General features: G+C 50.6%; 1 protein-coding gene and 1 long non-coding RNA gene across 5 annotated transcripts in view; one reads left to right on the top strand and one right to left on the bottom strand.

Annotated features, from left to right (window-relative positions):
• LOC139035617 (uncharacterized) overlaps positions 1–14,982 on the top strand; it is a 43,803-nt gene extending 28,821 nt beyond the window's left edge. Inside the window, exons 2-4 of the long non-coding RNA XR_011488246.1 lie at positions 13,185–13,354; positions 13,452–13,540; positions 13,646–14,982. This is a non-coding gene — a long non-coding RNA (uncharacterized lncRNA). The remainder of the gene's footprint in view (positions 1–13,184; positions 13,355–13,451; positions 13,541–13,645) is intronic.
• PIF1 (PIF1 5'-to-3' DNA helicase) lies at positions 5,821–18,663 on the bottom strand. Of its 4 annotated transcripts, none has more exons than XM_020882396.2 (13): positions 18,309–18,661; positions 12,403–12,979; positions 11,404–11,536; positions 11,193–11,318; positions 10,940–11,093; positions 10,734–10,848; positions 10,551–10,657; positions 9,270–9,409; positions 8,791–8,897; positions 7,790–7,877; positions 7,488–7,633; positions 6,684–6,875; positions 5,821–6,467 (listed from the first exon to the last, which is right to left on the bottom strand). In XM_020882396.2, exons 2-13 carry the CDS (start codon positions 12,958–12,960, stop codon positions 6,408–6,410), a joined length of 1,926 nt encoding a protein of 641 aa, XP_020738055.2. In that variant the 5' UTR covers positions 12,961–12,979; positions 18,309–18,661; the 3' UTR covers positions 5,821–6,407. The 4 variants fall into 4 exon arrangements, with proteins under 4 accessions (XP_020738055.2, XP_070325235.1, XP_070325233.1 ...); XM_070469134.1 differs by lacking the exon at positions 18,309–18,661 and adding an exon at positions 13,703–13,792; XM_070469132.1 differs by having other exon boundaries at positions 5,821–6,875; positions 18,309–18,663.
• Between the last annotated feature and the right edge of the window lie 8,042 nt (positions 18,664–26,705).

The following is a 26,705-nucleotide window of genomic DNA, read 5'->3' as shown; positions in this document are numbered from 1 at the left end:
GGATTTCAGACCTTCCCACTCACGCACTGTGTGGCCCTGGACAGGTCTCTTGCCTCTCTGAGCCTCTGATTGTAGAACCCATATAGCAGCTGTTTCATCCTTCCTGGGCAGCTTGGGATTAGATGTCAGTTTTACCCCAGACCCTCCCACTCCCCTTGCTGGTCAGATGCCACCTCTACACCCAAGCACACCACCCCCAGGTCCTGGAAGTATTCCTCAGCCTCCATGCCCCATCTCAGTCCCTGGGGCTGCAGGAAGTCTTCTTGGAGGGCCCCAGCCCCTCTAAAGGGGTTGGAGTCAATCCAGGGTCTGTGCCGTGAGTGGACCAAATGGGTGGCTGGGGAAGGAGGTACAAGGACCGTCCCATCCCCCTTCACCCCTGTATCTCCCATTCTCCCTGCTCTCTGATGGGATATTTGTGACTCCCTCCCCTTTCTGTAAGCTCAGGCCCTGCTCCTTTGCTCCACAACAAGGAGCAAATGTTACTTAACAGGAGATCAGGAGATTTGCCTTAAATAGGCATGGAGTGCAGTGCCAGGGCCCAGGGTGGGGGGTGGGGGAGGAGGCCATCCTGGGTGGTGGAGAGAAGGACTGGAGCTGAAAGAGAGGAGAACACCCTCCCCAAGGATGTGCACAGCCCTTCACAGTTTACCCAGATTAGTCCCAGCTGCGGTGATCGCTCACACAGGGTTTATGGTACCCTACCCCCATTCTGAGAATGGGGAAACTGAGGTCAGCTCAGGGAACTGACAGGTGTGCTAGCTGCCAAGTGGCATCTGAGGAGGGTGACACGGTCTTTCTGCTTCAGCCCCCAGGAGCTGGGGCCTCCTGCATCAGGGATGGGGCTCCTGCAGGGTGTGGGGTTTGGGGTTTCCCCCCATACCTACCCCCACCCCAACCAGGGCCCAGGCCTTTAGTTCCTGCCCCTGGGTTGCCCTGGTCTGCCCTCCCAGCCCCAGCCTGTAACTGGACGCCCTCGTCACTCAGCACCTTCCCAGGTGAGCTGGGCTCTGCTTACTGAACCCAACACCAGCTGGGGGAGCCAGGATGAAGGAGGGATCTGAGGGGGTGGGAGTCCGTGGAGTGGAAGGTGGGCTGACTCTCGGTCTCCTCCCCACAGGGCTTATCAAGCATCCGGCTCACTGCCCTATTCAGGGTCTCCTTCCAAGCCCATCCTCTTCCACCTCGGCCCCTCCCATCCATTTACGTCTCAGCAGGTGGTGCTCTTGGAATCTGAAAGAAATGGAGTCTTGCATGTGGGGTTTCTGGGACAAAGCTAGAGGCCAGGAAGCACCTCCTACTTCCTCCTTGTTGCAAAGGCCCTGAACTCCAGGGTGTGGCTGTCCCAGCTTTGCCATTCACAGCCCTGTGACCTTGAGCTGCCCACCTGCTGTGAACCTCCTCTAAACTAGGCCTAAAGATTCCCCTCCTGGAGTCGTCACAGACATTCAGTCGAGGTGGATAGAGACCAGAAGAGGGGCCGCCATGACTCAGGGTCATCCACCAGGGCTAGGGTTCAGGATTGTGGCGGGAAGGAGAGGGGACCATCTTCATTCTCCCCTTCCCCAGAGGCTAGGCACAGCCCGGGTCTTCCAGGAGGGAAGACTGGGCTCTGCTAATCAATTCTCTTTGTTATTCCCTGGTCACTCTAGAGGTTGGGGGGCAGGGGAAAGAGAGAAGAGGGGGGTTGCAGGGTGGCCTCTTCAGGTAAGTGTAATAAAGGCCAGTGGGAACTAACCAGGAAGGTTTACCACATGCCTGTCCTGCCTCAGCTCTTTACCTGTCCACGGCTGATGAAATTTGGGCTCGGGGGCAGCACATCCAAGCTTACACAGCACGTGGTGGAACCGTACCTGGCTTCAGAGCCCTTTGCTGACCTTGCAAATATCCCAGGACCCTGGGGTTTGGGTTCCAGATCCAGCTCACCGTGTGGCCTTGGCCAAGACGCCTAACCTTACAAGAGATAAGTTTTCTTTCCCCGTGCGCTGGTGATGCCCCACTCTCCTCTCAGGGTTATTGTGAAGAACAAGGGGCTAATGAACTCAAACTATGAGACACCCAACAGATACCTGGTACAAACTTCTCAACAAAGAAGCTTCCCTACGTCTACCGGCTGCCCAGCTCCTGAGGTAACCCCCACCCCCATCCAGGCTGAGACTGGAAGACACAGGACCTGCCGGGTCTCTGGGAAGGCACTGAACGACCGCTTGGCGCCACCTAGTGGTCCATTGTGTGTGGTGCTTGGGGAGCCGGAAGCCTGCTTGGGGATGGAGGTCTTGAGCACCACCATAGGCTTTGGAGGGGTGGGCAAACTCTGCCCAGACCTCAAAAGGGAGGAGGTTATGCCAAGCTAGGACTTCCCTTGTGGCTCAGACTGCAAAGAATCTTCCAGTAATGTAAGAGACCCAGGTTTCTTGGGTCGTGAAGATTCCCTGGAGAAGGGAATGGCTACCCATTCTTAAACCTGGAGATTTCCATGAATAAAGGAGCCTGGCGGTCTACAGTCCATGGGGTCGTAAAAAGTCGGACATGATGAGCGACTAACACTTTATTCCTAGCTAAGCCCTCCCTTGGTCTCCCAGCTAGGGGTAGGGTGAAGGTGGGCAGTCCTGCCATCTCATGAACAACAAGGGGAGGGCACAGGATTCCAGTTCCAGCTCTGCTGCTGCCTAGCTCCCTGGGCCTCAGCTACATTCTCTGCAAAATGGGAGTGAAAATCCCCACCTCTCAGGGAATGGCACTGTCCCTGAATTCTTTAAATATCAAACATTTTATGAAGTGTCTCCGAGCGCTTTGGCACATGAAGATGTCTAAGCCTAGTTTCTTGCTACCAAGAGACCCACCTTATTCCCAGGGGAAATCGACATGTAAATTACTCATCACCTGCAGCAGCAGATCTCAGATGACACTGAGGGAGCATTGAGGCAGGGGAGATACATGGGGGCTGGCAGGAAGTGGGAGGCATAGGAACCACCCCCTGCCGAGGTGGGCTCTCATCCCATGCCGAGCCCCCTCAAGGTTAGGCCTGCTTCCCCCCAACTCCCAGCTTCTCTTGCTGGACCACTGAGCTCCATCTTTCACACCTCTGTGCTTTGATCCTACACAGTTCTCCTTTCCTAAATGCCTTTCTCCAACTTGTCCACCTGACAACTCCTCTCCAGCCTTCCTTTTGGGATGGAGTGGGGAGTGGGAAATACTCATGGCCAGGCAAGTAGGGAGGACATGGAGATCAAGGTGCTGTTTTGGTGTCTTCCCACTGTCCCCTGCTCCCCCAACAAGCAGTGACACAGACACTCATCATCAGGGCAAGCAGGCTCAGGTGGGTGTCAGGCCTTTCTGATCCCCTAACTGCAGGCTTTCTGAATCCTTTCAGTCCCATATTTACTCATTCTGCCTGCTCCATTTCAGGGGTTGGGTGGGCCCTGGGCCTGCAAGAGTCAGGAGATTCAATCATGTTCTGAGGAACTTTCTGGTGCAGGAGACAGACCCACAGCAAAGAACAGCACAATGCATGTTCTCAGAGACCCGAAGTGACCATTCTGCCTAGAAAGGGGCAGGGCTATATCCTGGGAAACAGAGGGGGTGAAGTCTGAGGCAAGTCATGAAAGGTTAATCTGGGTATTTCAGATTTGCTAGAAACATGTAGTCAAGTCAGGGAGGTGTGAGGTGGGAAGGCATCTATATCAGAGGCCCTTTCTTTGACCATCCTAAAAGTGAGCGCTCCCCAACTGGTAGGTTCTATTATTTGATTATTTGCCACTTCTCGCAGTGTGAGGTTATTTGCCTGCTTGTTTGTAATCAGTCTCTCGCCTGTAACTGTATGCATCCAAAGGCAGGGCCATGTCACTCTGGCGTACTGTGGGGTCTCCAATGTCTAGCCAGCACCTGAATAAATATTTGTGGAATGAATGAATGAATAAACGAACACCCAAGATGGATGGGAAGTCTCCTTTATCCCAGTGACAGGATATTACCAAGATTTTCTTCCTAATGTCTGTCCTTATCCCTCTACCCCTGCTCCCAAATTCTGAGTGGGGTCACCAGACTTCTCTGTCTCCAATCTGGAAGCTATCTGAGGGCACACCGTTTCCTGGCTTTTGCATCCTGTGTCCACTTCTTTGAGGGGATTATGTTAGGGGTAAGGCGCATCAAGAGGCTTCCCTGGTGGGTCAGTCAGTAAAGAAACCACCTGCAATGCAGGAGACCTGGGTTTGATCCTTGGGTTGGAAAGATGCCCTGGAGAAGGGAATGGCAACCCACTCAAGTATTCTTGCCTGGAGAATTCCATGGACAGAGGGGCCTGGCAGGCTACAGTCCATGGGGTTGCAGAGTTGGACATGACTGAACAACTAACACTTTTACTTTTTTTTTTTCCACAAGGAGTCAGAGAAGAAGGTCTCCAAGACTGGACAGGGGTGGGTGATCAGTGTCCCCTGGGAGCACCACAGGGAGCTGCAGGGTTCCAGAGGGCATGGTATGAGGCCCCAAGAGAGGTTATGACTCTGGAAAAGCTTTCCCTCACCCAGCCCCTGGGCCTGGGCAGAGTTATGGCCTGTGGATGCTGGTAACTGTGGGTGTCAGCAGCTACCATGACACCCTGAAGGTAACAGGCCTGCTCCTAGAAGGCCCACTCCCTGCCTGTACGACCTTCAGGGTGGGGAGCCCCCAATCCTACTGAGCTAGGGTTTCCATACACTCCCAGGGGTACAGGTTCAGAGTTAGATTAAATGAGGGGACTTTCCTGTGGTCTAGTGGCTAAGACTCTGCACTCCCAGTGTGGGGGACCTGGGTTCAATCCCCGGTCAGGGAACTAGATCCCATATGCTACAACTAAGAGTTACCACAACTAAGACCTGCATAGCCAAATAAATAAATAAATTTTTTTTTAAAGTTAGATTAAATGAGATGCCAAGAAAATAAAGAACTGGGAGGTTCCTTGCATACCTCCCTCACGAGGCCGTCTACTCTCATGATCTGGCCTGAGAGACAGGGGTGTCTGGAGATCCCCCTTCTAGGGAATCAGTTTGCCCTCCTCCCGGGGCTTCCAGGGGAGCATCTTCACCATGAGAGAGGATTGCTAAGGACAGGACTTTCTGGTGTTCAGGCGGTCTTGTGAGGAAGACATCTTTATGCAGGGTGAGTTCACTGGAGGCTAGGGAAAGCTGAAATCAGTCCCTGGTGAAGGAAAAGGGATTGGGGGTGGTGGGGGTGCCTCAGCAGTGTGAGTTGAGGGTGGGGTCAGACAGGAGAGTCCCAGGAGAGGGTACAAAAGAAATAACTATATCTCTAAGACATCTTCAATAGCCTGACTCTGGAGGATGGGAAATTCATCTCTGGGCAGAAGCCTTGGTCCTTCTTGCACCTTGAGAGCATATTCAGCTTCTTGCCAATGGCTGCAGGCCCTGCATGGGAGACCAAGCTCAACAAGCAACATGCCCTCCTGCTGTGTAATGGTGATTCCCCTTGTCATTTCACTGTGAGTCAACAACTCAGCTACCTCAGTTTTGCGAAGTAACAAGTGATACTAACAAAACCTCCCATAAGGGTGCTGTCAGCTCAGCCATCAGGACATAATAGACACCTCTGCATAAACAGGCAGGGCAGGGGTAAGCCTCCCTGGAAAGGGTTAGCCAGTGTCTCAGGCAGGGGTTCTTTATGTATTTATTTTTTGGCTACACCAGTAGGCATGCAGGATCCTAGTTTCCCGGTCAGGAATCAAATCTACACCCCCTGCAGTGGAAGCACAGTCTTAACACTGGACCACCAGGGAATTCGCTAGGGGTTCTCAAAGGGAACAGAAGACTCAACAAACAGCCTTCACACAGTTTACCAGTTTATTTGTCCTAAATAAATAAAGTCGGAGAATATCCATACTCCCACGATGTCTTTCCCAAAAGAGCAGCTTAAGATATAGATGCATATTTTTGCAGCGCGTGTTCTCAAGTTAGGCTCAGGAGAGTGTTTGTTCTGGCTTGTGCAGGACTGGATCTGGCTATGAAGACTCTCCCCAGGTTCCCTTCTCTGCTTCGGACCTGAGTCCCCTGCTAGGACCCCTACGTCCTGTTCCTCCTCTTGGAGCACCTGCCGCCTCTCCTCTCTGTAGCTCACAGGGAGCAGCGCCCACAGCTGTGTGGCCCTGTGGCCGGCTGCTCGAAGAGAGCTCTGTCCTGTATCACCTGCTACCACTGCAGGCCCCTTGCAAACTCCTCACCCTGGAAGTGGCTCACCCAGGGCAAAGGGAGAAACTGAGGCACAGCTGGCAAATGGATGGAAAGGTGGCCGGAGACTGAGAGCCCCCGACAAAGGAGGAAAGGGACACTGACCACCCTCCCCCTGGGATCCCCCAGGGCCTGGCTCCCTAGGGAGCAAGAGGAGGGGGAGACCACCCTTTGTCTTCTCTTCGCTGATCACAGGTTCGGGTCCACGTTCTCCTGGTCTGAGGTTCCCTCCTCATCATCTGCGGACTCCTATATCAGAGCCAGAGTAACCCACTCATGGGCTCTTACCATTTCCCCTAGAGTCACAGCTGGAGGGCCAGCATCTCCTTCCTCCTGCTCTCGCCTCCAATGGAGCCAGAGGAGGCTCTGCCAGCCCCACCCCAGCGTTCTCTGGCCTTCCCTTCCTCCTAGCTCCCAGGCTACCCACGGCCACATTCCGCCCACCATTGGGTGACTCCCTCTTACCAGGCTGAGGGCCCCATTCCGCCGCAGGGTAGCATAGAAGCTCAGCACGCGGGGGTCACAGCGAACCACCATGGGGTCAAAGTCCAACACGCGGAGGCCCTGCAGGCTGCGGGCCCGGGAAAGGGCCACGTAGGCCTGGCCGCTGGCAAACACACGGCCCAGAGACATCTCCACACAATCCAGGGACATGCCCTGGGGAGGGAGACACAGAGCTGGAGCCACCTCAGCCTGTATTTCCCTTGTGCCCAAGAAGCTGACTCTACTTCCACCAGCCCAGCTATGGCCCCTGATCTCCTTGCCCTGTTCATAAAGTCTGAGCCAGAGAGACAGGATGATGGGTGTCTGAGTAAGGGGGTGTCCAGGAAATATGGATCCAAGATAAGAGCAGAGGGATAAGGGTGAAAGGTAAGACCTGAGGTCTGGGTCAGACAGGCATGGAAATGAGTCTTGCTCTGCCTGGCACTACATGTATGACCTTGGATGAGTTACTTAATTTCTCTGACTTTGGTTTCCTCTTCTGTAAAACAGAAGTGATTATTATAACTATACCTCACAGAGTGGTCAAAACACATTAAAATTAACATATCCAATAGTGGCTCAGAAAATGGCAGGAGAGAAAAGAAGGGAAATATATGTGTCTGGGAAAGAGACGAGGCAGGATGGGAAATATACTAAAGAAAGGTTTATTCTACAGCTGGTCTGGAACTTTTCATCACTCCCAAGGCTTTTAAGACCCCTACCCTTCAACGTGCCAGGCCTATCCTGCCCCCTCCACCGTGCCCTGCTGCCAACCCCTGCACTCACCTGGCTCTTGTGAATGGAAATGGCCCAGGCCAGCTGCAGGGGTAGCTGCTGCCGGCTGAGGAGATGGCCCCCTGTGGTCTGCACCGTCCAGCGGTCAGCACGGATGACCTCGGTGACTCCACACAGGAACCGGACCTGGGGCAGCCCTGCGGGAGGTGTGGTGAAGGCTCACCTTTCATTCCCACATCAGGACTCCAAGGTGAGGCCTGTCCTCACCTTCCCACACTAGCCTTTTCCTCCATATGCTACCCCTAGGGCCCTGCTGGGAATCCGAGCAGTAGGACTGCTTCCCCACCACTTACCTCTCCCCTCGGCCTCGAACCCAACTACCACCCCTCGGGCACCATTCACCAGGCCCCGAGACACTGCCAAGTTCTTCACCAGCATCACCTGCGAGGGAAGGAAAACTGGAAGCATAGAGAGCCGTGCATCCCTACGCCTGGTCTCAGCTCCAGGCGTTGCTGCGGCGGTTCTCTGAGGCTGGGGGCTGTCACAGAGGGGCACTGAGTCGAGGGATCCCTGGAACAAGCTGCTTTATTTCCCTAGGTTTCCCCTTGTGTCAAAGGAGAATGACGTTTGCTCAGTTTGCCTTAGAAGGAGGGGATAAGGAATAATAAGGTGACAGGGCTTTGACAATGACCATGTCATATGAACCTCAGTCTTGAGTGATTGCCTTCTTCCAACCACTGTGTCTGCAGTTCCCCATGAGGGCCCTTTGAAACCTAAGGAAAGGCCCCCATTTGGCTACCCTCACTCTTCATGGAAGGAAGGAGAGACACAATACAAGGTGCACTACAGAAGACAATTGTGTGTGGTAGTTATTTTACTCTGAATTTATTTATTAATATTTTTGGCTGCGCTGGGTCTTTGTTGCAGTGCATGGTGTGGAGCATGAGCTCTAGAGCAGGTGGGCTCAGTAGTTGTGGCTGTGTGCTCTCTAGTTGGAGTGCTCAGGCTTAGTTGCCCCATTGCATGTGCAATCTTAGTTTCCCGACCAGAGATTGAACCCTCATCCCCTGCATTGAAAGGCAAATTCTTAACTATTGGACCACCGAGGAAGTCCCCTCCTCTGAATTTAGAGATGAGGAAGCCCAGCTTCAGCAAAGGAGAGTGATCTGTCTAAAGCAACACTGCTTGGAGCTCCAAGTGGAAGAAGAGGAGAGCAGTGGACAATAGAAGACAGAAAGGTGGGAATGAGTTTGTGTGGTCACAGGTGGGTCCTCTGGCCATGGAACAGCCTGTACAGAAGGGCAGTGATCCAGGAGGCCCAGCTCTCAGGGTCTACGTCCCGCTTCCCACTCACCTGGGCCCCCAGCTTTAGCTGAAGGAGCTGGCTAACAGGACACTGAGCATCCAGGGTCCGGGCTTGCTCAGGGTCACTGTCCATGGCCTCAAAGCTGTGTACTTCACCTGGGGAGAGTCAGGCAGACAGACTACCAGTCACTCACTTGTGACTCAATTTCCAAAAAACCACATATTAGCCCAGGGCATGGGGGAGGCAGTGAGGACAGCTCAGGCCTAGCTGGGGCTCTGAAATCAGAGGCCTGTTCAAGTCTCATTTTTAGTGTTTACTGGCTGAGTGACTTTGACCCAGAAAAGGCCACATCTCTCAAAGGCACAATTACATTTGCAGATGTAGGGGACTTTATGGCTGTAAGGCTAGGGACCAAGATATTCAAATGACACCAGGAGTCCAGGCTGCCTGGAGTAGGGGGTAGGGGGGAGATGTCTGCCTGATGGCCTTTTCTAGCTGGTCTGGCCTAGCTCCAGCTCCCTGCTCACCTGGCAGTTCCTGCAGCTGCCTCTCATTGGTAAGGGCCACATCATCCTGGTGGGTGCAGAGCCTTGTGGCCACAATCCCATCTCGCCCCACCTTGTGGGCAGCTGTGGCCCGGAGCTGGCGGGTGACTTCATCTGAGCACCTGTGGAGGCCGGGTTATCAGAGCAGAGCCGAGCTGAACACCAGGGAAAGTGGGGCACATGGCCTACATGTGGCCCACGTGTCAGGCCATGGACCAGGCCTGCGGCCTGGATGTGGTACCAGATCAAGATTTGCTGGTTCACAGGCTGGCAAACTTGTTTCTTCCTCACTTGGACCCCAGACATGGAGTAATGGTGCATGACTGTGATCAGGGGTGGGCACCCTACCCTGTGTCTGTCCTCAGATTGGAGCTAGCTGCCCTCCTGAGGAAGTTGGATCTGATGAGTGAGCATGGGCCAGAGATTTAGAGATGCAGATGAGGCTCTGAGGTTGAGGCTGATACCCTATAATACTGGCACCCTATCATCAGATCACCCTCCAGGCTACAATTTTCTAGTCTTTTGCCTGCTGCCTTACAGGGAAAAAAAAAAAGAAAGAAATCTAGCCTGTGTTTCTATTTTCCCCATTTCAAGTCTTCCTCCTGGGGAAGACTGGGTGCTGCAGCAACTCAAGTGGGAGGACGGGGCAAAAGTTGGGACCATCTCTGACTGCTCTGCCATTCAGGCTTCCTCCTGTCCCCTACACCGCTGGTGTGTGCTGCGCACTTCCTACCCGCCTCCTGGAAAGCCCCTCCCCACCACCACCACCCCTCCCCAGTTTGACTTGGGTCTCAAGGCCCAGCTCTGGCTCACTTCTTCTGCCCTCTTGGCCTCCCTTTCACTCCCGTGTTAGAGCAGCTGTAGCATCTCAACCTTTTGTCCTTGCTGGGGTGGGATCACGTCTGCAACCTCTCCTTCCGCACCAGCTGACCCCACGGACTCTAAGAGTAGAAGGAACTTGGGTTTCGGCGTCAGATCCGAGTGCAAATTCCAGCTCGGCCACTTATTAGCCATGACTCTGGGCAAGTCACTTCACCTCTTTGAACCCTAGTTTCTGCATCTATAAAATGGGAGTGTCTCTATCTGCCCATAATTCCCTGAAATGTACTCTGTGCCAGGCCCTGTGCTGGCTGATGCTCACAGAGTGACCGTCTCGTATGGGGTCATGAAGCACTTCTCCCCCTTCTCTGGGTTCTTGTGCTCCTCTCTGATCCATGCTTGGATCCTCATCCAGTGGCCCCTTCTCTCTTCACCAGGCCCCACCTGCCCAGCCGCACAGCTTGCAGCAGAGAGATGAAGGTCTTGTCCGTTTGCCTCCACACCTCAGTCAGTTCCAGGGTCACTGGGACACACCTCCTCCAGCTCTTGGCCTGGTGGGGGTAAGGTGGGGGAGTGAGGGAGCAGAGCAGACCCCCATGGGGGTTAGGGCTGGAGGGCAAGCAGTACCTGGAAGCAGAACTGTGGGAGCTGGGATCCCTTGGTTACAGGTGGCAGCTGCAGGAAGTCCCCACAGATGATGAGCTGGATCCCTCCGAATGGCTTATTCTGCTGCCGGACAGCTCTGCAGAGGATTGCGGGGTGCTCTAGGGTCTGGGGTGGTTGGGTTCCATCCGGAAGACCACCAGAACCCGGTCCTCACTGCACATACTGACCTGGCCACGGCCTCCAGCTTGTCAAACAGGTCCGCTTCCACCATGGAGATCTCATCAATGACTAGCCGCTGGCAGTTCAGCCAACCCTGCCGCACACCGGGCCGCTGGGCCAGGGCCACACACTGGGCCAGGGGAGCCTGGCCCGAGCCAATGCCTGTGAGGGACACTATTCAGCCTGGGCTGAGATCCCAGCACTGTCTCAACCCACCAGCCTGGCTTGCTCCCAGTTTAAACCCCAGGAGCTCTCATTTACCTGCAAAGGCATGGAGGGTAGTACCCCCGATGTGGCAGGCTGCCACCCCAGTGCTGGCAGTGGCCACAGTGCCTGTGGGAGGCAGTGAGCCCAGGATACGCTTCAGCAGATAAGACTTCCCCGTCCCTGGGCAGAGGGCAAAGTCAGGGCCGCTTCTTCTCCATCCCAGCGCACCCCTATTCTCCCCACACCCACTCTGCCCCACCACTACCTGCACTCCCAGTGAAGAAAATGCTCTGGCCTTTCAGGACAGCCCTCAGGACAGCAGCCTGTTCCTTGGAAAGCTCTGGTTTGGTGGGGGGCAATCTCAGCCTCTTCACAGGCAGGGGCCACCTTGGGACTTCCTGGGGTGGGGGAGGGCTGTTTTAGGACCTCCTCACATCTCCTCGGCATCACCCCCTCCCTTCTCGGTCTGGTAGCCCTTTGTGTCTCTGCTGGCTTCTCTCTTTGGGGCCCTTGGGCAGCCTTGGCTCACCTGGAGATCTTGCCAGTAACCACAGGGTTCCAGGTCTCTCCCTGAGGAAGGGACCAAAGCTGGATCTCCACTGACTCTGGGTTCACCCCTAACATCCCCTGTCTGCAGGTCTAGATTCTCCTCAGTGTCCTCTCCTGGGTTTCCTAACTCTCCTGGTCCTCTCACCCATCCTTCCTTCTCACAACTCTTCCTGTCACAATCTGTCTCTCTGACCTAAAATCTCCCCAGCTAAACCCTGCTTAGCCGGGGCCCCTTTCCCCCCATTTCCATCTCCTCTCCAGATTAGTCTCAAACCGCTGTGGTTTGTGATCCTTCACTTCCAGTTTGTGAACACTGTCACATCCACCAGACTTAGTCCCCCAACACCTCTCCCCCATCTGATTGGACCTGTGGGCTGCCCCTAACACAGCTGATCACTGTATTCTCTCCAAAACCTCCTCTCCTCCTCCAGGAGGACTTCATTCCTACTTTCTTCTGAAGCACCTTCTCTGCTTTCTCTTTTAACGTGACCTAAGCCCATTTTCCTATTCTCATTGCTCAGTCTCAAGGATTGCACAATGAGAAACGCACGCACAATTCCCATATCTTCGTTAGTCTCAGAAGCCTGATGAACATCTCCTCTGAAGTAATCAGCAGCCATCTCAAATACCACCATCATCTTCCCCCTAAACTTGGGCTTCCTCGGTCTCTTCCATCTCCCACTCCCCAAGGCGACCCCCGTTTTCCTGTCCTCACTGTGTTGGGCTTGGCTCCCGCCCGAGGTTCCGTGGGCCGCTTCACCGGCGTGGTATCTGTGACCCGGGTGGCTGCCACACGCCGCAACTCCTCGGGCTGCACGGGGCTGATGCCGACGAAGTCGCGGGGCCGCGGGCCAAGCAGCTGTGTGCGGGCGGAGGCCGGCCCGGGACCCGGGGCCGCCGCCAGCTTGAGGCGCAGCGTACTCAGGAAGCGGCGCAGGCGGTCTGGGGGGCAATCCGAGAGCAGCAGCTGGACCGCGCTGGCCCGGAGAGTGCTGTCAGCGGGGAACCGCAGAGTGCTGCGCCCGGCTGCAGCGAAGCGGGTGAAGAGGCGCGCGGCGCGCACGGGGAAGCAGCACAGCTGCCCAGCGGGCCCAGGCGCCTGCAGCCTCAGCATCAACTCGCGGCGCTCGTTACGACCCAGTCTCAGCTCCGCGGTGCGTAGGGACTGGCGCCTTCGCGCCTGCCCACCGGGGCTCAGCTCCTCCAGAGTCACACGGCACCGCAGTTCTCCATCCTCGCATTCTGCGGCCGCTGCCTGGGTGCCCGAAAGCATCGCCGCCGCCTCTGCAGGTCTGCAAAAAGACCGGAGCACAGGCGTCACTGGGACTCAGGGGACATCATAGGTGGTACAGGAGTCTGGACAGGGAGCCCAGTCAAAGCTACAAAGGGTCCCAGGGCTGTCACTGGTAACATAAAGAGATCATGGAGACTGTAAAAGCACCCTGGGGCAAACCGGAAATTCTCCTAGACATTTTTCTCCCACACAATAATTTCCAGAGCTGCGGATGGGCAACGTCAAGCGCACCCAGGATTGGGAATCTCTGCTGTCCGACAAGAGCCACAGATGGGAGCCCCTGAACAGAAAAGAAGCTTGCGTCTAAAAGACCCAGGGGGGCACGGGAATCTTGAGTCCTCTCCGCAAGGAAGCAGGAGACTCACTTGTGGAGGTAAGTAGGATGGACATGTTATCAGCGCCTTCCCTCTCCCAGCTACTTTCGCTGGTTTATATGTAGTCAAGCTAGTGTCACTATTTCCCATGTACAGAAGTGGAAAACAGGCTGAAAGAGACCACAACGGCTGGTGGGAGTCAGAGATCGTGTGATTCGGAAGCTCTCGTGCTTTCCATCTCTAAGGTGGGGTAGTAGAAAATATTTGGCTACGGAAATAGCGGAGGGACCCTGGCTTCCGGGAACCGGTCCATGCGCCGTCTGATTCATTCGTATGCACCCTCCCGGCAGGGACCCCTTGAAGAAGAACGTTCTGACTCCCACGTCTGGGATCAGGTGGACACTCACTTGTACCAGCACTCGGACGAACCAGTTGAGAAATGTCGGCCTGCAGGCAAAAGAAGCACACTGGAAACTTTCAAATTCTGGGAGTAGAGAATTATCCTATCACCTGCAGGAGCTTTAAATTTTCTAGCCAATCAGAGAAAGCGGGCGTGACAAGGGGCGTGTCTTTCTGTTTCAACCCTCAGAGCTTGGGCTGTACCAATAGCACGCCAGAGGAAGGAGGCTTATTGTGGTGGCGGAGCATACCAAGCCGCGCAGACAGTGGATGTTGGGGGAGGGGACGGAGACTGCAGCTGGGCCGCGCGTGGATTAGTGTCACCAATCGCGTCTCTGAAGATTTATATTCAAGACCTTGCCTCCAACGCAGACTCCGTCCTCTCTAGCCCTCACACAGCGGCTGAACTTGGCTTTGGGGAAGAGCTGCCTCTGAACCCTCCCATCTCTGTTTACACTCACGGGACCTTTGCCCATTTCTGGGCAGACCGCCCCCCTCCAGCCCTCGCCCCCTGACCGAGACCTGCTGCTCCCGCTGCCCCCACCCCCAGCTCCTTCCATGCTTATCGGTCTTTCTGTCATTTTACTCATGTCTTTCCCATCCGTCTGAGACACATCAGTGAAGAACTGAGACCTGTGACCAAGTGCTCAGAGAGTAGAAGGGAAGTGAGCGAGCCTCTGTCTTCAGGGAATGTGTATCCCTCTCATTGTACTGAATGCATAGGAAATTTGTTTTTCATTTTCTTTTCCCTCATTAAATCTTGGAATGACAGAGCTAGAAGGCATCTTACAGGTGAGTCAGCTCGCTCATTTATTGAATTGCCCACATTTTTCAAATGAGGAAACCAAGGCTCCAAGAAGTTTTACCAGATGTCACATAGCTTATAGATAGCAAAACAAAGCCTGGAAGCCAAATCTAAGCCTGTTAGTTTATCTACTACACCACGTTGCTCCCAGAGAGAGAGAGAGACAGAGAGAGAGAGACAAAGAGACCGAGGCTGGTCTAACCTGGTGAAGGGAGTCCAGGCCTGGACTGGAATCTCAGCTCCTGAAAGGCACTGTGTTACACCAGACCTGCAGGTTTGATGTTACTCTAAGCAAGTTTCCTTAATGTCTCAAGCCTTTGTTTCCTTATATTTAAAAATGAAGGAAGATGAAAATGTGATGATTGCATAACTATGACTATACTAAAGACCATCTAATTATTTGCTTTAAATTGTATGGTATGTGAATTGTATCTCAATAAAACTGTTAGAAAAAATAAAATGAAAAATATTTTTCCTCTTAAATGTTGTTTTGACATATGACTACTAGTGGCACAGAATAAATTTTAATATCACTGTTGTAAGCAGAATAATGATACGCCCGCAAATATGTCTACATCCTAATCCGCAGATTCCTTTTGTATGTTACTTTACATAGCAAAAGGGACTTTGCAGATGTGATAAATTAAGGATCTCGACATGGGGAGACTACCCTGGGTTGTCTGGGTAGGCTCAATTAGGATTCTTATAAGGGAGGCTAGAGAATCAGATGGAGAAGGAAATGGTACCCCACTCCAGTATTCTTGCCTGGAAAATCCCATGGACGGAGGAGCCTGGTAGGCTGCAGTTCATGGGGTTGCTAAGAGTCGGACACGGCTGAAGTGACTTAGCAGCAGCAGCAGAGAGTCAGAGGAGATATGATGGATAAGTGGACATGTATGTGTTTGTGAAAGATAGAGAGAAAGGCTAATTTGAAGATGTTACTGCTAGCCTAGAAAATGGAAGGAAGGGCCATGAACCAAGCTGTACAGGATACAGGTTTCTTGAAGCTGGAAAAGGCTAGAGGAAGTGGGTTCCCCTCTAGATTTGCCAGAAGGAACACAGCTCTTGATTTTAGTCCAATGAGACACATTTTAGGCCTCCAGAACTGCAAGATAATAAGTTTGTCTTGTTTTAAGCCACCAAATTTGTGGTAATTTGTTACAGTAACTATAACAATAAGAAACAAATACAATCATGAGCTAGGAAATGAAAGCTGGGATTATGAAAGTATGTCTGTGTCTATTTCCAAAGCCTATGTTCTCTCTTCCCACTACCCTGTGCTCAAGAGTAGCCCCAGCACACTCACACAGCCTGCTCCCTTCTCCCTTCTCTCTGTGTAGTACCCCAGACTGGTTCTAGAGAAAGCGTGGAGACTTCCATATGAATTTTCCCCCAGTATTTTTTTCTTTTGGACTCACCATGCAGCTTGTGGGATTTTAGTTCACCAACCAGGGATCTAAACCAGTCCCTTGCAGTGAAAGCCCCAAGTTATAACCACTGGACTGCAGGGGAATTCCCTCAATTATTTTTTTAATTGTAAAATATATGTAACATAAAATTCACCATACTGTTTTTCAGTATACAATTCATTACCATTAACTGCATTCAAATACTGTATAACCATCAACACTATTTCCAGAAAAGTTTCATTATTCTGAAACAGAAACTTTGTATCCATAGACCAGACATCCTGGAATGTGAAGTTAAGTGGGCCTTAGGAAGCATCACTAGGAACAAAGCTAGTGGAGGTGATGGAATTCTAGTTGGGCTATTCCAAATCCTGAAAGATGATGCTGTCAAAGTGCTGCACTCAATATGCCAGCAAATTTGTAAGACTCAGCAGTGGCCACAGGACTGGAAAAGGTCAGTTTTCATTCCAATCCCAAAGAAAGGCAATGCCAAAGAATGCTCAAACTACCACACAATTGCACTCATCTCACACGCTAGTAAAGTGATGCTTAAAATTCTTCAAGCCAGGCTTCAGCAATACATGAACCGTGAACTTCCAGATGTTCAAGCTGGTTTTAGAAAAGGCAGAGGAACCAGAGGTCAAATTGCTAACATCTGTTGGATCATTGAAAAAGCAAGAGACATCTAGAAAAATATCTATTTCTGCTTTATTGACTATGCCAAAGCCTTTGACTGTGTGGATCACAATAAAATGTGGAAAATTCTGAAAGAGATGGGAATACCAGACCACCTGACCTGCCTCTTGAGAAACCTGTATGCAGGTCAGGAAGCAACAGTTAGACTCAGGAAAAAAAAAAAAAAAAAAAAGGAAGCAACAGTTAGAACTGGACATGGACCAACAGACTGGTTCCAAATAGGAAAAGGAATACGTCAAGGCTGAATATTGTCATCCTGCTTACTTACCTTATATGCAGAGTACATCATGAGAAACGCTGGGCTGGAGGAAGCACAAGCTGGAATCAAGATTGCTGGGAGAAATATCAATAACCTCAGATATGCAGATGACACCACCATTATGGCAGAAAGTGAAGAAGAACTAAGAGCCTCTTGATGAAAGTGAAAGAGGAGAGTGAAAAAGTTGGCTTAAAGCTCAACATTCAGAAAACTAAGATCATGGCATCTGGTCCCATCACTTCATGGCAAATAGATGGGGAAACAGTGGAAACAGTGGCTGACTTTATTTTTCTGGGCTCCAAAATCACTGTAGATTTTTGCAGCCATGAAATTAAAAGACGCTTACTCCTTGGAAGGAAAGTTATGAGCAACCTAGATAGCATATTAAAAATCAGAGACATTACTCTGTCAACAAAGGTCCGTCTAGTCAAGGCTATGGTTTTTCCAGTAGTCATGCATGGATGTGACAGTTGGACTATGAAGAAAGCTGAGCACTGAAAAATTGATGCTTTTGAACTATGGTGTTGGAGAAGACTCTTGAGAGTCCCTTGGACTGCAAGGAGATCCAACCAGTCCATCCTAAAGGAGATCAGTCCTGGGTGTTCATTGGAAGGACTGATGTTGAAGCTGAAACTCCAATACTTTGGCCACCTGATGCAAAGAGCTGACTCATTGGAAAAGACCCTGATGCTGGGAAAGATTGAGGGCAGGAGGAGAAGGGGACGACAGAGGATGAGATGGTTGGATGGCATCATCAACTTGATGGACATGAGTTTGGGTGGACTCCGGGAGTTGGTGATGGACAGGGAGGCCTGGCGTGCTGCGGTTCACGGGGTCGCAAAGAGTCGGACACGACTGAGCAACTGAACTGAACTGAACTGAGACAGTAACTCCCATTCCTCTGTTCTCAGCCCCTGGTACCCCAAATATTTTATTCTGAAAACATATTACAACATGTACAGAAAGATTGAAAGACTTTTACAGTGAACACCATATACCTACCATCAAGATTCTGCAATTAATATTTTGCTGTATTTGTTTTGTGTATTAGTCGCTCAGTCGTGCCTGACTCTGCAACCCCATGGACTATAGCCTGCCAGGCTCCTCTGTCCATGGAATTGTCCAGGTAAGAATACTGGAATGGGTTGCCATTCCCTTTTCCAGGCGATCTTTGCAACCCAGGGACAGAACCAAGGTCTCTTGCATTGCGGGCAGATTCCTTACAGGGAAGTATTTAACACATCTATCCATCCCCGCATTCATCAATCCATCTTTTGTGATGCAGTTCAAAGTTGCAGACAACAGTATATTTCACGTCTAAACACTACAACATGCATAGAATTAGCTAGAGTTTATGCTTACCTTTTTAATGTAAACTTTACATATAATGCAATGCACAGAATATACAATATGTGTTCTTGTGTGTACTGGCTTCTTTCACTCACCATCATTTTGAGGTTCATCCATGTTGCTGAGTGTATCAGTAGTTGGATCCTTTTTAATGCTGAGTTGTGTTGCACTGTATGGATATACTACAGTTTATCCATTTTCCTGTTGATGAATATCTGGATTTTGTGGTATTTATGCTTTATTTTCCCTTGGAAAAATACCTAGATGAAAAATTGCTGAGTCTTGGAGTTTACATTTAGTCTTATATGAAACCGCAAGAGCTTTTCCCAAAGTGGTTGTCTGCCCACCAGGTTAACAGTGAGTCCTTGGGCAGAGGAAAGCTGGACAGGCTTGGCGGTGGATTAACGGTCCTCAGGCTCCGCCCTCCTCCCCGCCCCAGCGCCTCGGGTCTTCAGCTGGATGTTGATTGGCTGATGAAGGAGGGGGGCGGAGGCAGAGGAACTGCTCACATCTGTGACCGGACTTCCTCCCTCTCGGCTTTGTGCAGCTTTTGCATCCGCAGGTCTTCTGCTCACTGCTGCCGCCGCGGGGTCAGTTCCAAGAGAAGCGCAACACTGCTCCCTGGTCTCCCCGCCTAACCCAAGGCCTGGTTTTAACGCAAGCTGTCTGGAGGAATGGATTTTCTTTATCATGACATTTCCTCCTCCAGAACTCTCTGTTCATCTTATCTGCTTTCTCCCACTTGGCGGTCTCAGTCCAGTCTCCGACTCACTAATAATGACGACCTCAGCCCAGAACGGGGTGGTTTGCTAATTGCACTGTTAGGCGTTTTCTCTTTTGATACATAAAAGAGCCAGCCCTTCCCCTTTATGATCCTTTCTCGCCGTGCTCTCTCCACCTTTACAGTCCTAGGCTTACACAGTCTTGCAGAGGAGCTTGAAAGGGTGTTTCGTGGTCTTCCAGCTTACGGAGCACTTCACCTCGCACTGCTTCTTTGGGCCAGCTGACACTGATTTTATTGAACCTCCGGTACAGGTGATTCTGATTCTCCCTCATTAAAATACTCTCAACTTCCACAACATACATTCCCTCATTTTTCCTACATACTGGCGGCTTCATGTCATTCTCCTATGCTGATCCCTTTTCCTCAGCCAGCCCTCTCAGTGTGGGAGGACTTTTTTTTCCCTCCCGTTTTATACAATCCCACAGATTATTAGCTACAGGTTGATTCTCAATATTATGACCCCCGCCTGCCCTTCTCTGATCTCCAGATCATATTCATTTATCCTCCTGATGCTATCTCCACACAGATGCCTAAATGGCATGTTAAACTCACTCTCTCCAAAACAGATTTTAATCTCCTCCATGATAGCTCAGCTGGTAAAGAATTCCCCTGCAATGAAGGAGACTTGGGTTCAATGCCTGGGTTGGGAAGATCCCCTGGAGAAGGGAAAGGCTACTCACTCCAGTATTTTGGCTTGGAGAATTGCATGGACTATATAGTCCATGGGGTCACAAAGAGTCGGACACGACTGAGCGACTTTCATTTTCCAATACCATATAAACTTGTTTTTGTTTTGTCTTCATCATCTCCATCAATGGCACCTCCATTTTTAGCTCGAGTTGAAAATCACACCATATTCTTGATCCCTTCATCACCTACAACATCCAGTTCACCATTGAAAAATATTGTTTCCATCTCCAAACTGTTTGTTTTGTTTTTTAAAATTGAGGTATAGTTGATATAAACAAAATGGAAATGAAATCTACGTACTGGGAGAAAATATTTGCAAATGATGCTACTGACAAAGGCTTACTTTCCAAATATACAAATAGCTCTTACAACTTAATGACAAAAAACCCTAAACAACCCTATCAAAAACTGGAAGACCTAAATACTCATTTCTCCAAAGATTACATACAGCTGGCCAATTGGCATATGAAAAGATGTTTAACATCACTAATTATCAGATAATGCAAATCAAAACTACAATGAGGTATCACACCAGTCAGGGCCATCATTAAAAAGTCCACAAACAACAAATGCTGGACAGGGTGTGGAGAATGTACACTGTTGGTGGGAATGTAAATTGTTACAGCTGAAACTATTTGGGGTCGTTTGTGGGGGCGGGGGTGGGCTCCAAGGAGCTCCTAGTACCATAGCCCTTTATGTCTCAGTGCAGAAAAGATTTCATCTAGAGGCAGAGTGATAGATAAGAAGTGATTTATTATAATAGGATGCTTGCCAGTAGGATGCTTGCCAGGGTTACAAGCAGGCAGACGAGGGCGTGCTGCTGAGAACTTACTGGGCTAGTTTTACAATCAAAGGAAAAGTAGAGAGGGGGAGAAGAACTTCTTTGTCACTCTTGAGTAGATGTCACGATTCCATCATTAGTTTCTCCTCTAGGGTGGGCAGGGGAATTTTCTTGTCAATACATGGTCTTGCTTTATGTGTCCAGAGAACATGTCCTAGGGATCATTAACTTACTGAGTTCACTGGGCAGTATGTGTGTCTCATGCCACCATTGTTTTATTATTTGGGGCATGTCTTGTGCTTTTGTTGCATGATTTTGTTGCTAAGCAAGGCTGCTTGGTTTCATGGCTAAGCAAACCTGCCCTCTTTAGTAATCATTAACTTCCAGGGGTCTCCTATATTTTTTCTACCTACAATCCCCTGGTGGAATTAACTATTTAATCACCCACTTTATCCTTTTACTCTGTCCTTATCAAAGTCACTATGGAAAATGGAAGCTGTACAGAGGTTCTCTATACAGTGGTTAGGAATCCATTGTGCAACATAGGGGACACGGGTTCCATCCCTGGTCTGGAGGATCCCACATGCTGTGGGGCAACTAGGCCCATGAACCACAACTACTGAGCCCGTGCTCTAGAGCCCATAAGCCACAGTTACTGAAGCCCACATGCACTAGAGCCCATGCCCTGCAAAAAGAGAGGCCACCTCAATGAGAAGCCCATACACTGCAACTAGAAAAAAACACTAAAAATAGAGTTACTGTATAATCCAAACAAGCCCACTCCTGGACATATATCAGAAGAAAATTCTGATTCAAAAAGATACATGAAACAACAACAACAAATCCCCAGAAGATATATGCACCCCAGTGTTCATAGCAGTACTTTTTACAATAGCCGAGACATACAAGCAACCTAAATGTCCTTCAATAGTTGAATGAATAAAGAAAAATTTGAAGTATAGTTGATTGAAAATGTTGTTTCAAGCATAGCAAAGTGATACATATATATATATGATGTCCTTTTTGAGATTTTTTTCTATTACAGGTTATCAAGATGTATTTTGAATCTATTCATTTTCCTTCATCCCCACACCACAACCTAGAGTTAGCAGCCTGTCAGATCTCCCCTGGATTACAGGATGCGTGCATGCTAAATTGCTTCAGTTGTGTCTGACGCTGCAACCTCATGGACTGTAGCTCACCAGGCTCCTCTGTCCATGGGATTCTCCAGGCAAGGATACTGGAGTGGGTTTCCAGGCCCTTCTCCAGGGGATCTTCCCAACCCAGGAGTCAAACCCAAGTCTCATGCATTGGCAGGCAGGTTCTTTACCACTAGTGCCACCTGGGAAGTTCCCTGGATTAGAGCAGTCGACTCATAATCTCACTGGATTCCTGGATTCTGCTCTGTCCCCCCTGTAATCCTTTCTTTCTCCAAACAGCAGCAGGTGGGATCTTTTCAAACATGTAAATCAGATGTTGCTACAGCTCTAATTAAAGGCTTTCAATGTCTTCCTAGGCTATTCCTCTTTACCATAGCCTGAGGCCGACTCTCTCCCTTTCTTCCACTGTGACCTCAAATCTTCCACTTTCTTCTTCTGTTTTATGTAAAGGTTTATTGATTTAACTTATTGACTGTGCTGGGTCTTCATAGCGGCTCACGGGCTTTTCTCTAGTTGCCACGGGCAGGAGCTACTCTCTAGTTGCAGTGCATGGGCTTCTCATGGCAGGGCTTTTCTTGTGCAGCAAGGGCTCTAGGCGCACAGGCTTCAGTTGGTTATGGTGAGTGCACTCAGTAGTTGTGACTCGCAGGCTCTAAAGAACAGGCTCAATAGCTGCAGCGCACGAGTTTAGCTGTTCCTTGGCATGTGCGATCTTTCCAGACCAGGGATCAAACCTGTGTCCCCTGCTTTGGCAGGCGGATTCTCAACCACTGGGCCACCAGGGAAGTCCTACCACTTCCTTCTTTACTCACTGTGCTTCTTTCACACTTGTTCCCTTTGTGTTCCTTGAAGACCCCATGCCAGAGTCTTTGTGTTTGCTGTTTCTTTTGCATGAAATACCTTTCCCCTCTCCCCTTTGCCTCTTTTTGGGACTTTCTCTTTCTCATCGTTCATGTCTCAGCTGAAATTTCCACTCTGTGGAAAGGTTTCCCCCCCCGACCACTCACACCATATCTAAAATTACTGTTTTATTACCTCTTTATTTCCCTTAGAAAACTTACCACATTGTGTCCTTATCGTGGTCATTTGTTTATTTGCCTATCATCACTCTCTTCCGGCTTCAAGAGGGCAGAGATCACCATTGTCATGTTATGACTTTGTGCCCTGTGTTTAGAACAGTGCCCGAGACATGATAACCTCTCAACAGATATTTACTGAATGGATATTTATCAATGGATAATGAAGCCATTCTCTCCAAGTCCTGACCCTCTATCTCTACTATCTCTTGAATCTGCTTCTACCATCCATATAAACCACTGGCCTGGTTCCGGCTCCATCAACTCCAACCTGGATTTCCGTGACAATTTCTGACCCAATGGGTCTCCATGTCTCTCTTTTCCTGTCACCATTCTTCACATACTAGTTCTTTTTTTTTAATTTATTTTTAATTGAAGGATAATTGCTTTCAATATTGTGTTGGTCTCTGACATACATCAACATGAATCAGCCATAGGTATATATATGTCCTCTCCCTCTTAAACCTCCCTCCTAACACCCACCCCTTCCCACTGCTTCGGGGTCGTCACAGAGCCCTGTTTGAGCTCCCTGAGTGATACAGCAGATTCCCACTGGCTATCTGTCTCACATATGGCAGTGTATATATTTCCATGCTACTCTCTCCATTCATCCCACCCACACACAACAGTTCCAAAGATAAGGTATTAATATGAAAATCCTTGTCAGATCCTGCCTCAGTACTTCAGCAGCCCCAAGCTACTTGCCAGAAAAATTTCTAGTCTCTCAGGTCACTATTCAAGGCACTCAGTACTCTAGCTCCTGCTGCTGGCATCTTTCTGAACTCCCCACCACCATCACACGCATATGACCACAGACACCTGCCTACAGTCCCCTAACAAGTCAGGGTGTTTTACAAGTTCTCTTTGTGAGACATTCCCACTTCCTAAATTCCTCCTCCTCTGCCCCCATCCACCTAACCCTGCTAGAATACAGCTTAGTCACTCCAGCCCTCTGGAAACCAGCTCTTAGCAGTGTACCCCTTCTCAGGACTTGTCTACCCTCCTACTGATCCATACCTCTCCAAGGCAGGGCCGAGGCTTTTGAGTAGCCTGGTCACACAATGTTGCCAAAAGACATAATTTAGTAGAGAGCACAGACTCTGAAGTCAGGTGAGGTTTGAATCCTTGGGCCACCACTTATCTGTCAAGTGACCTTAAACAGGTCCAAGCTTTGGATTCTTTTTTTTTTTTTGGTCTGTGATGAATCTTTGTTGCTATGTTGCTTGTCTCTAGTTGCAGTGGGTGGGGGCTACTCTCTACTTGCAGTGTGAAGGCTTCTCATTGTGGTGGCTTCTTTTGTTGCAGAGCACGGGCTCTAGGGTGCAAGGCTTCAATAGTTGCCACATGGGCTCAGTAGTTGCTGCTCCCAGGCTCTAGAGCACAGGCTCAATAGTTGTGGTGCACTGGCTTAGTTGCTCCTTGGCATGAGGGATCTTCTTGGATCAGAGATCAAACCTGTGTCTCCTGCATTGGCAGGCAAATTGTTTACCACTGAGCCACCAGGGAGAAGACTCTTGAGAGTCCCTTGGACTGCACAGAGATCAAACCAGTCTAAAGGAAATCAGTCCTGAATATTCATTGGAAGGACTGATGCTGAAGCTGAAACTCCAATACTTTGACCACCTGATACGAGGAGCTGATTCACTGGAAAAGACCGTGATGCTGGGAAAGATTGAAGGCAGGAGGAGAAGGGGACGACAGAGGATGAGATGGTTGGGTGGCATCACCAACACAGTGGACATGAGTTTGAGCAAGCTCTGGGAGTTGATGATGGACAGGGAAGCCTGGAGTGCTGCAGTCCATGGGGTGGCAAAGAGCTGGACATGACTGAGCTGAACTGAACTGAGTCACCAGGGAAGCCCCTAAGCTTTGAATTCTTGATCTGTAAAATGAGGATAAAAATTCTATTTCATGGATGGGTACCTACTTTTGTGAGGATTAAATGAAATATATGTGAAGAGTTTAGTACAGTGAGCAGATATTAGAGGTGTCCTAAGTTCTTTTGAGTGAATGGACAAATGCCAGGATGATGTATTGGAAAACATACCACTTCAGAGGCACTCAATAAACTTTGTTGATCAAATGGCACACATGCAAAGCAGACTCCATTCCTTCCAAGGCCCTAGATTTTCAATGACATCCCACTGCCCTGAGGTTAAAATATAGTCTTTCTGACACCTTCAAGGTCCTCATTGTATGGAGCTCTGTCTTCTTCTCCAGCCTGGTCTCCCTACGCACACACACACACAGTTCTCCCTACGCACACACACACACAGTTTCCTGCCTCCATACCATTGCTCACATTGTTCCCTCTGCCTGGAATGCCTGTTCTGTCTCAGTTTTGGTGCCCTTCCTCTATGCATTTACCCTCACATTTAACACATAGTTTCCTCTCTTTACATGCCTTTCTCTTCTGATAAAGGACAAGGACACTTGGTCCTTCTGTTTTCTTCCAGCCATTAGTGTGGGGCCTGACAAATAAAATATTCGTGTTGAAAGAATATGTGTAGTGTGGAGGCAACAACTAGAGGGACAGCATAGGCTGGATGGGGAAAAACTGAGACCAAAGTGGTGATCAGTGGCTCACTCTCAGTAGCAACAGAGATGACTGAATTTCAGAACTGACTTCACTCCCACTCCACCCCCACCATGAGTTGCTTCTATGCAACCACATGAATTCCCCAGGGTCTCTGATCTCAGGCAGGTGGAACCTGAGTTTATAGATACAGAATCTTCTGAGTCCTCAGGCATTGGGTACACCAGCTGCACAGTTCTGCAGGTTGAGGGACTTATACCACGTGGTGGCTTTAAGAGGTTGTTGCCAAGAACACTGACTTTCTCAGTTTTCCCAAGCTGGATTTTCTTTATCCCTTTAGATAAAGGAACCCAGGCACAGGTATGAAGAAAAAGTATGACCCCTATCTTCTTTCCCCTTGGTCCTGGAGCTCCAGGCTGCCCTTTTCCATGCTGGCTGGAAGTGACTTGGAAGTGTGAGGGCCAGCAGAAGGCAGTGAAACGGGAGCTGGGTCAACTGGTACAGCTGCTGCTGTGGCAGCCAGAGCCAAAGGAGGTCACCATTGATTCCACCCGCACTTAACTCTTCCTGCAGAGGCATAAGGTACTGGAGGTTGGGATATATAGCCAGTCACCTTTTCTCTGTAGACCTCTGTTTCTCTAAGTGTCAAGTGAGGGCATAAGGTCTAACTAACACCATTATCCTTACATTTCACTTCCCAGCAAGGTTGTCAAGGCTGCAAGATTCACTGCTGGATGGGGGTGGGGGGACCCCTCAGATACAGGAATTAGAGATGGACAGTTCTGAGCAATGCCCAGCGAGGGCAGAACACTGAGACCTCCACCCCCAAAAGAACGCGGGAGTCCAGACTCCCAGCCCCAGGTTTGGGATCCGAGCTCCAGGCGCCGCCCTGCCAGGAGATGCCGGGGAGGAGGACCAGGTCGTTGCCACTACCCCAGGGTCAGGGAGGAAAGAAGGAATCTCTTGACTGCCCCCATTTCTGGGCCGTCCAGGCCGGTTAGCCCAGTCTGGCAACCGCAGCCCACTCGGTCAGGAGATCTCGAAGGCAGGAGCAGTCAGCACCTCGGGGGCTCGCTCGGTCTTGCCCCACCCCGGCCCCGCCCTCGGACCCCGCCCGTTCCCCTCGCCTCCGCCTCTGGCCGGAAGCCCCCTCCCCCTCTCCCTCCCCCAGCCGGTCCCCCGCACCCCTTATTCCTTTCCAGTCCCTGTCCTGAGAGAGAGGTAAGGAAAACCTCTCTCCGCCCGGTCCCCTCAGTCTTCCTCCAGCTCGGGTTCCTCCATCCAAGTCCCAAGCCCCCACCGGGCCCCGCCCAGGCTCCTCCCTCGGCCCGGCCCCGGTCCCAGTTTCCCGCCCAGACCGGGGCCTTCAGGCGCCTTTAGTCCCCTCCCCGGACCCCGCCCCCGGCCCCCGGAAGCCTCTCCCCGCCCTCGGCCCCGCCCCCCCGAAGTTTCTTGGGCCCCCGGC

Source organism: Odocoileus virginianus, chromosome 6 (assembly GCF_023699985.2).
Source record: "Odocoileus virginianus isolate 20LAN1187 ecotype Illinois chromosome 6, Ovbor_1.2, whole genome shotgun sequence".
Classification (NCBI taxonomy): domain Eukaryota; kingdom Metazoa; phylum Chordata; class Mammalia; order Artiodactyla; family Cervidae; genus Odocoileus; species Odocoileus virginianus.
The sequence above is the reverse complement of the archived record's forward strand: the minus strand, read 5'-3'. Positions and strand labels throughout refer to the sequence as shown.

What these genes read in the sequence shown, in the direction of transcription:
- PIF1 (XM_070469132.1), bottom strand. Translation starts at nt 12,960, where the DNA reads ATGCTTTCGGGCACCCAGGCAGCGGCCGCAGAATGCGAGGATGGAGAA. An exon ending in TACCCTCCATGCCTTTGCAG is followed by an intron (nt 11,094 to 11,192) that starts GTAAATGAGAGC and finishes TGTCCCTCACAG; the next exon opens with GCATTGGCTCGGGCCAGGCT. An exon ending in AGCTAAAGCTGGGGGCCCAG is followed by an intron (nt 7,878 to 8,790) that starts GTGAGTGGGAAG and finishes CTTCCCTCGCAG; the next exon opens with GTGATGCTGGTGAAGAACTT.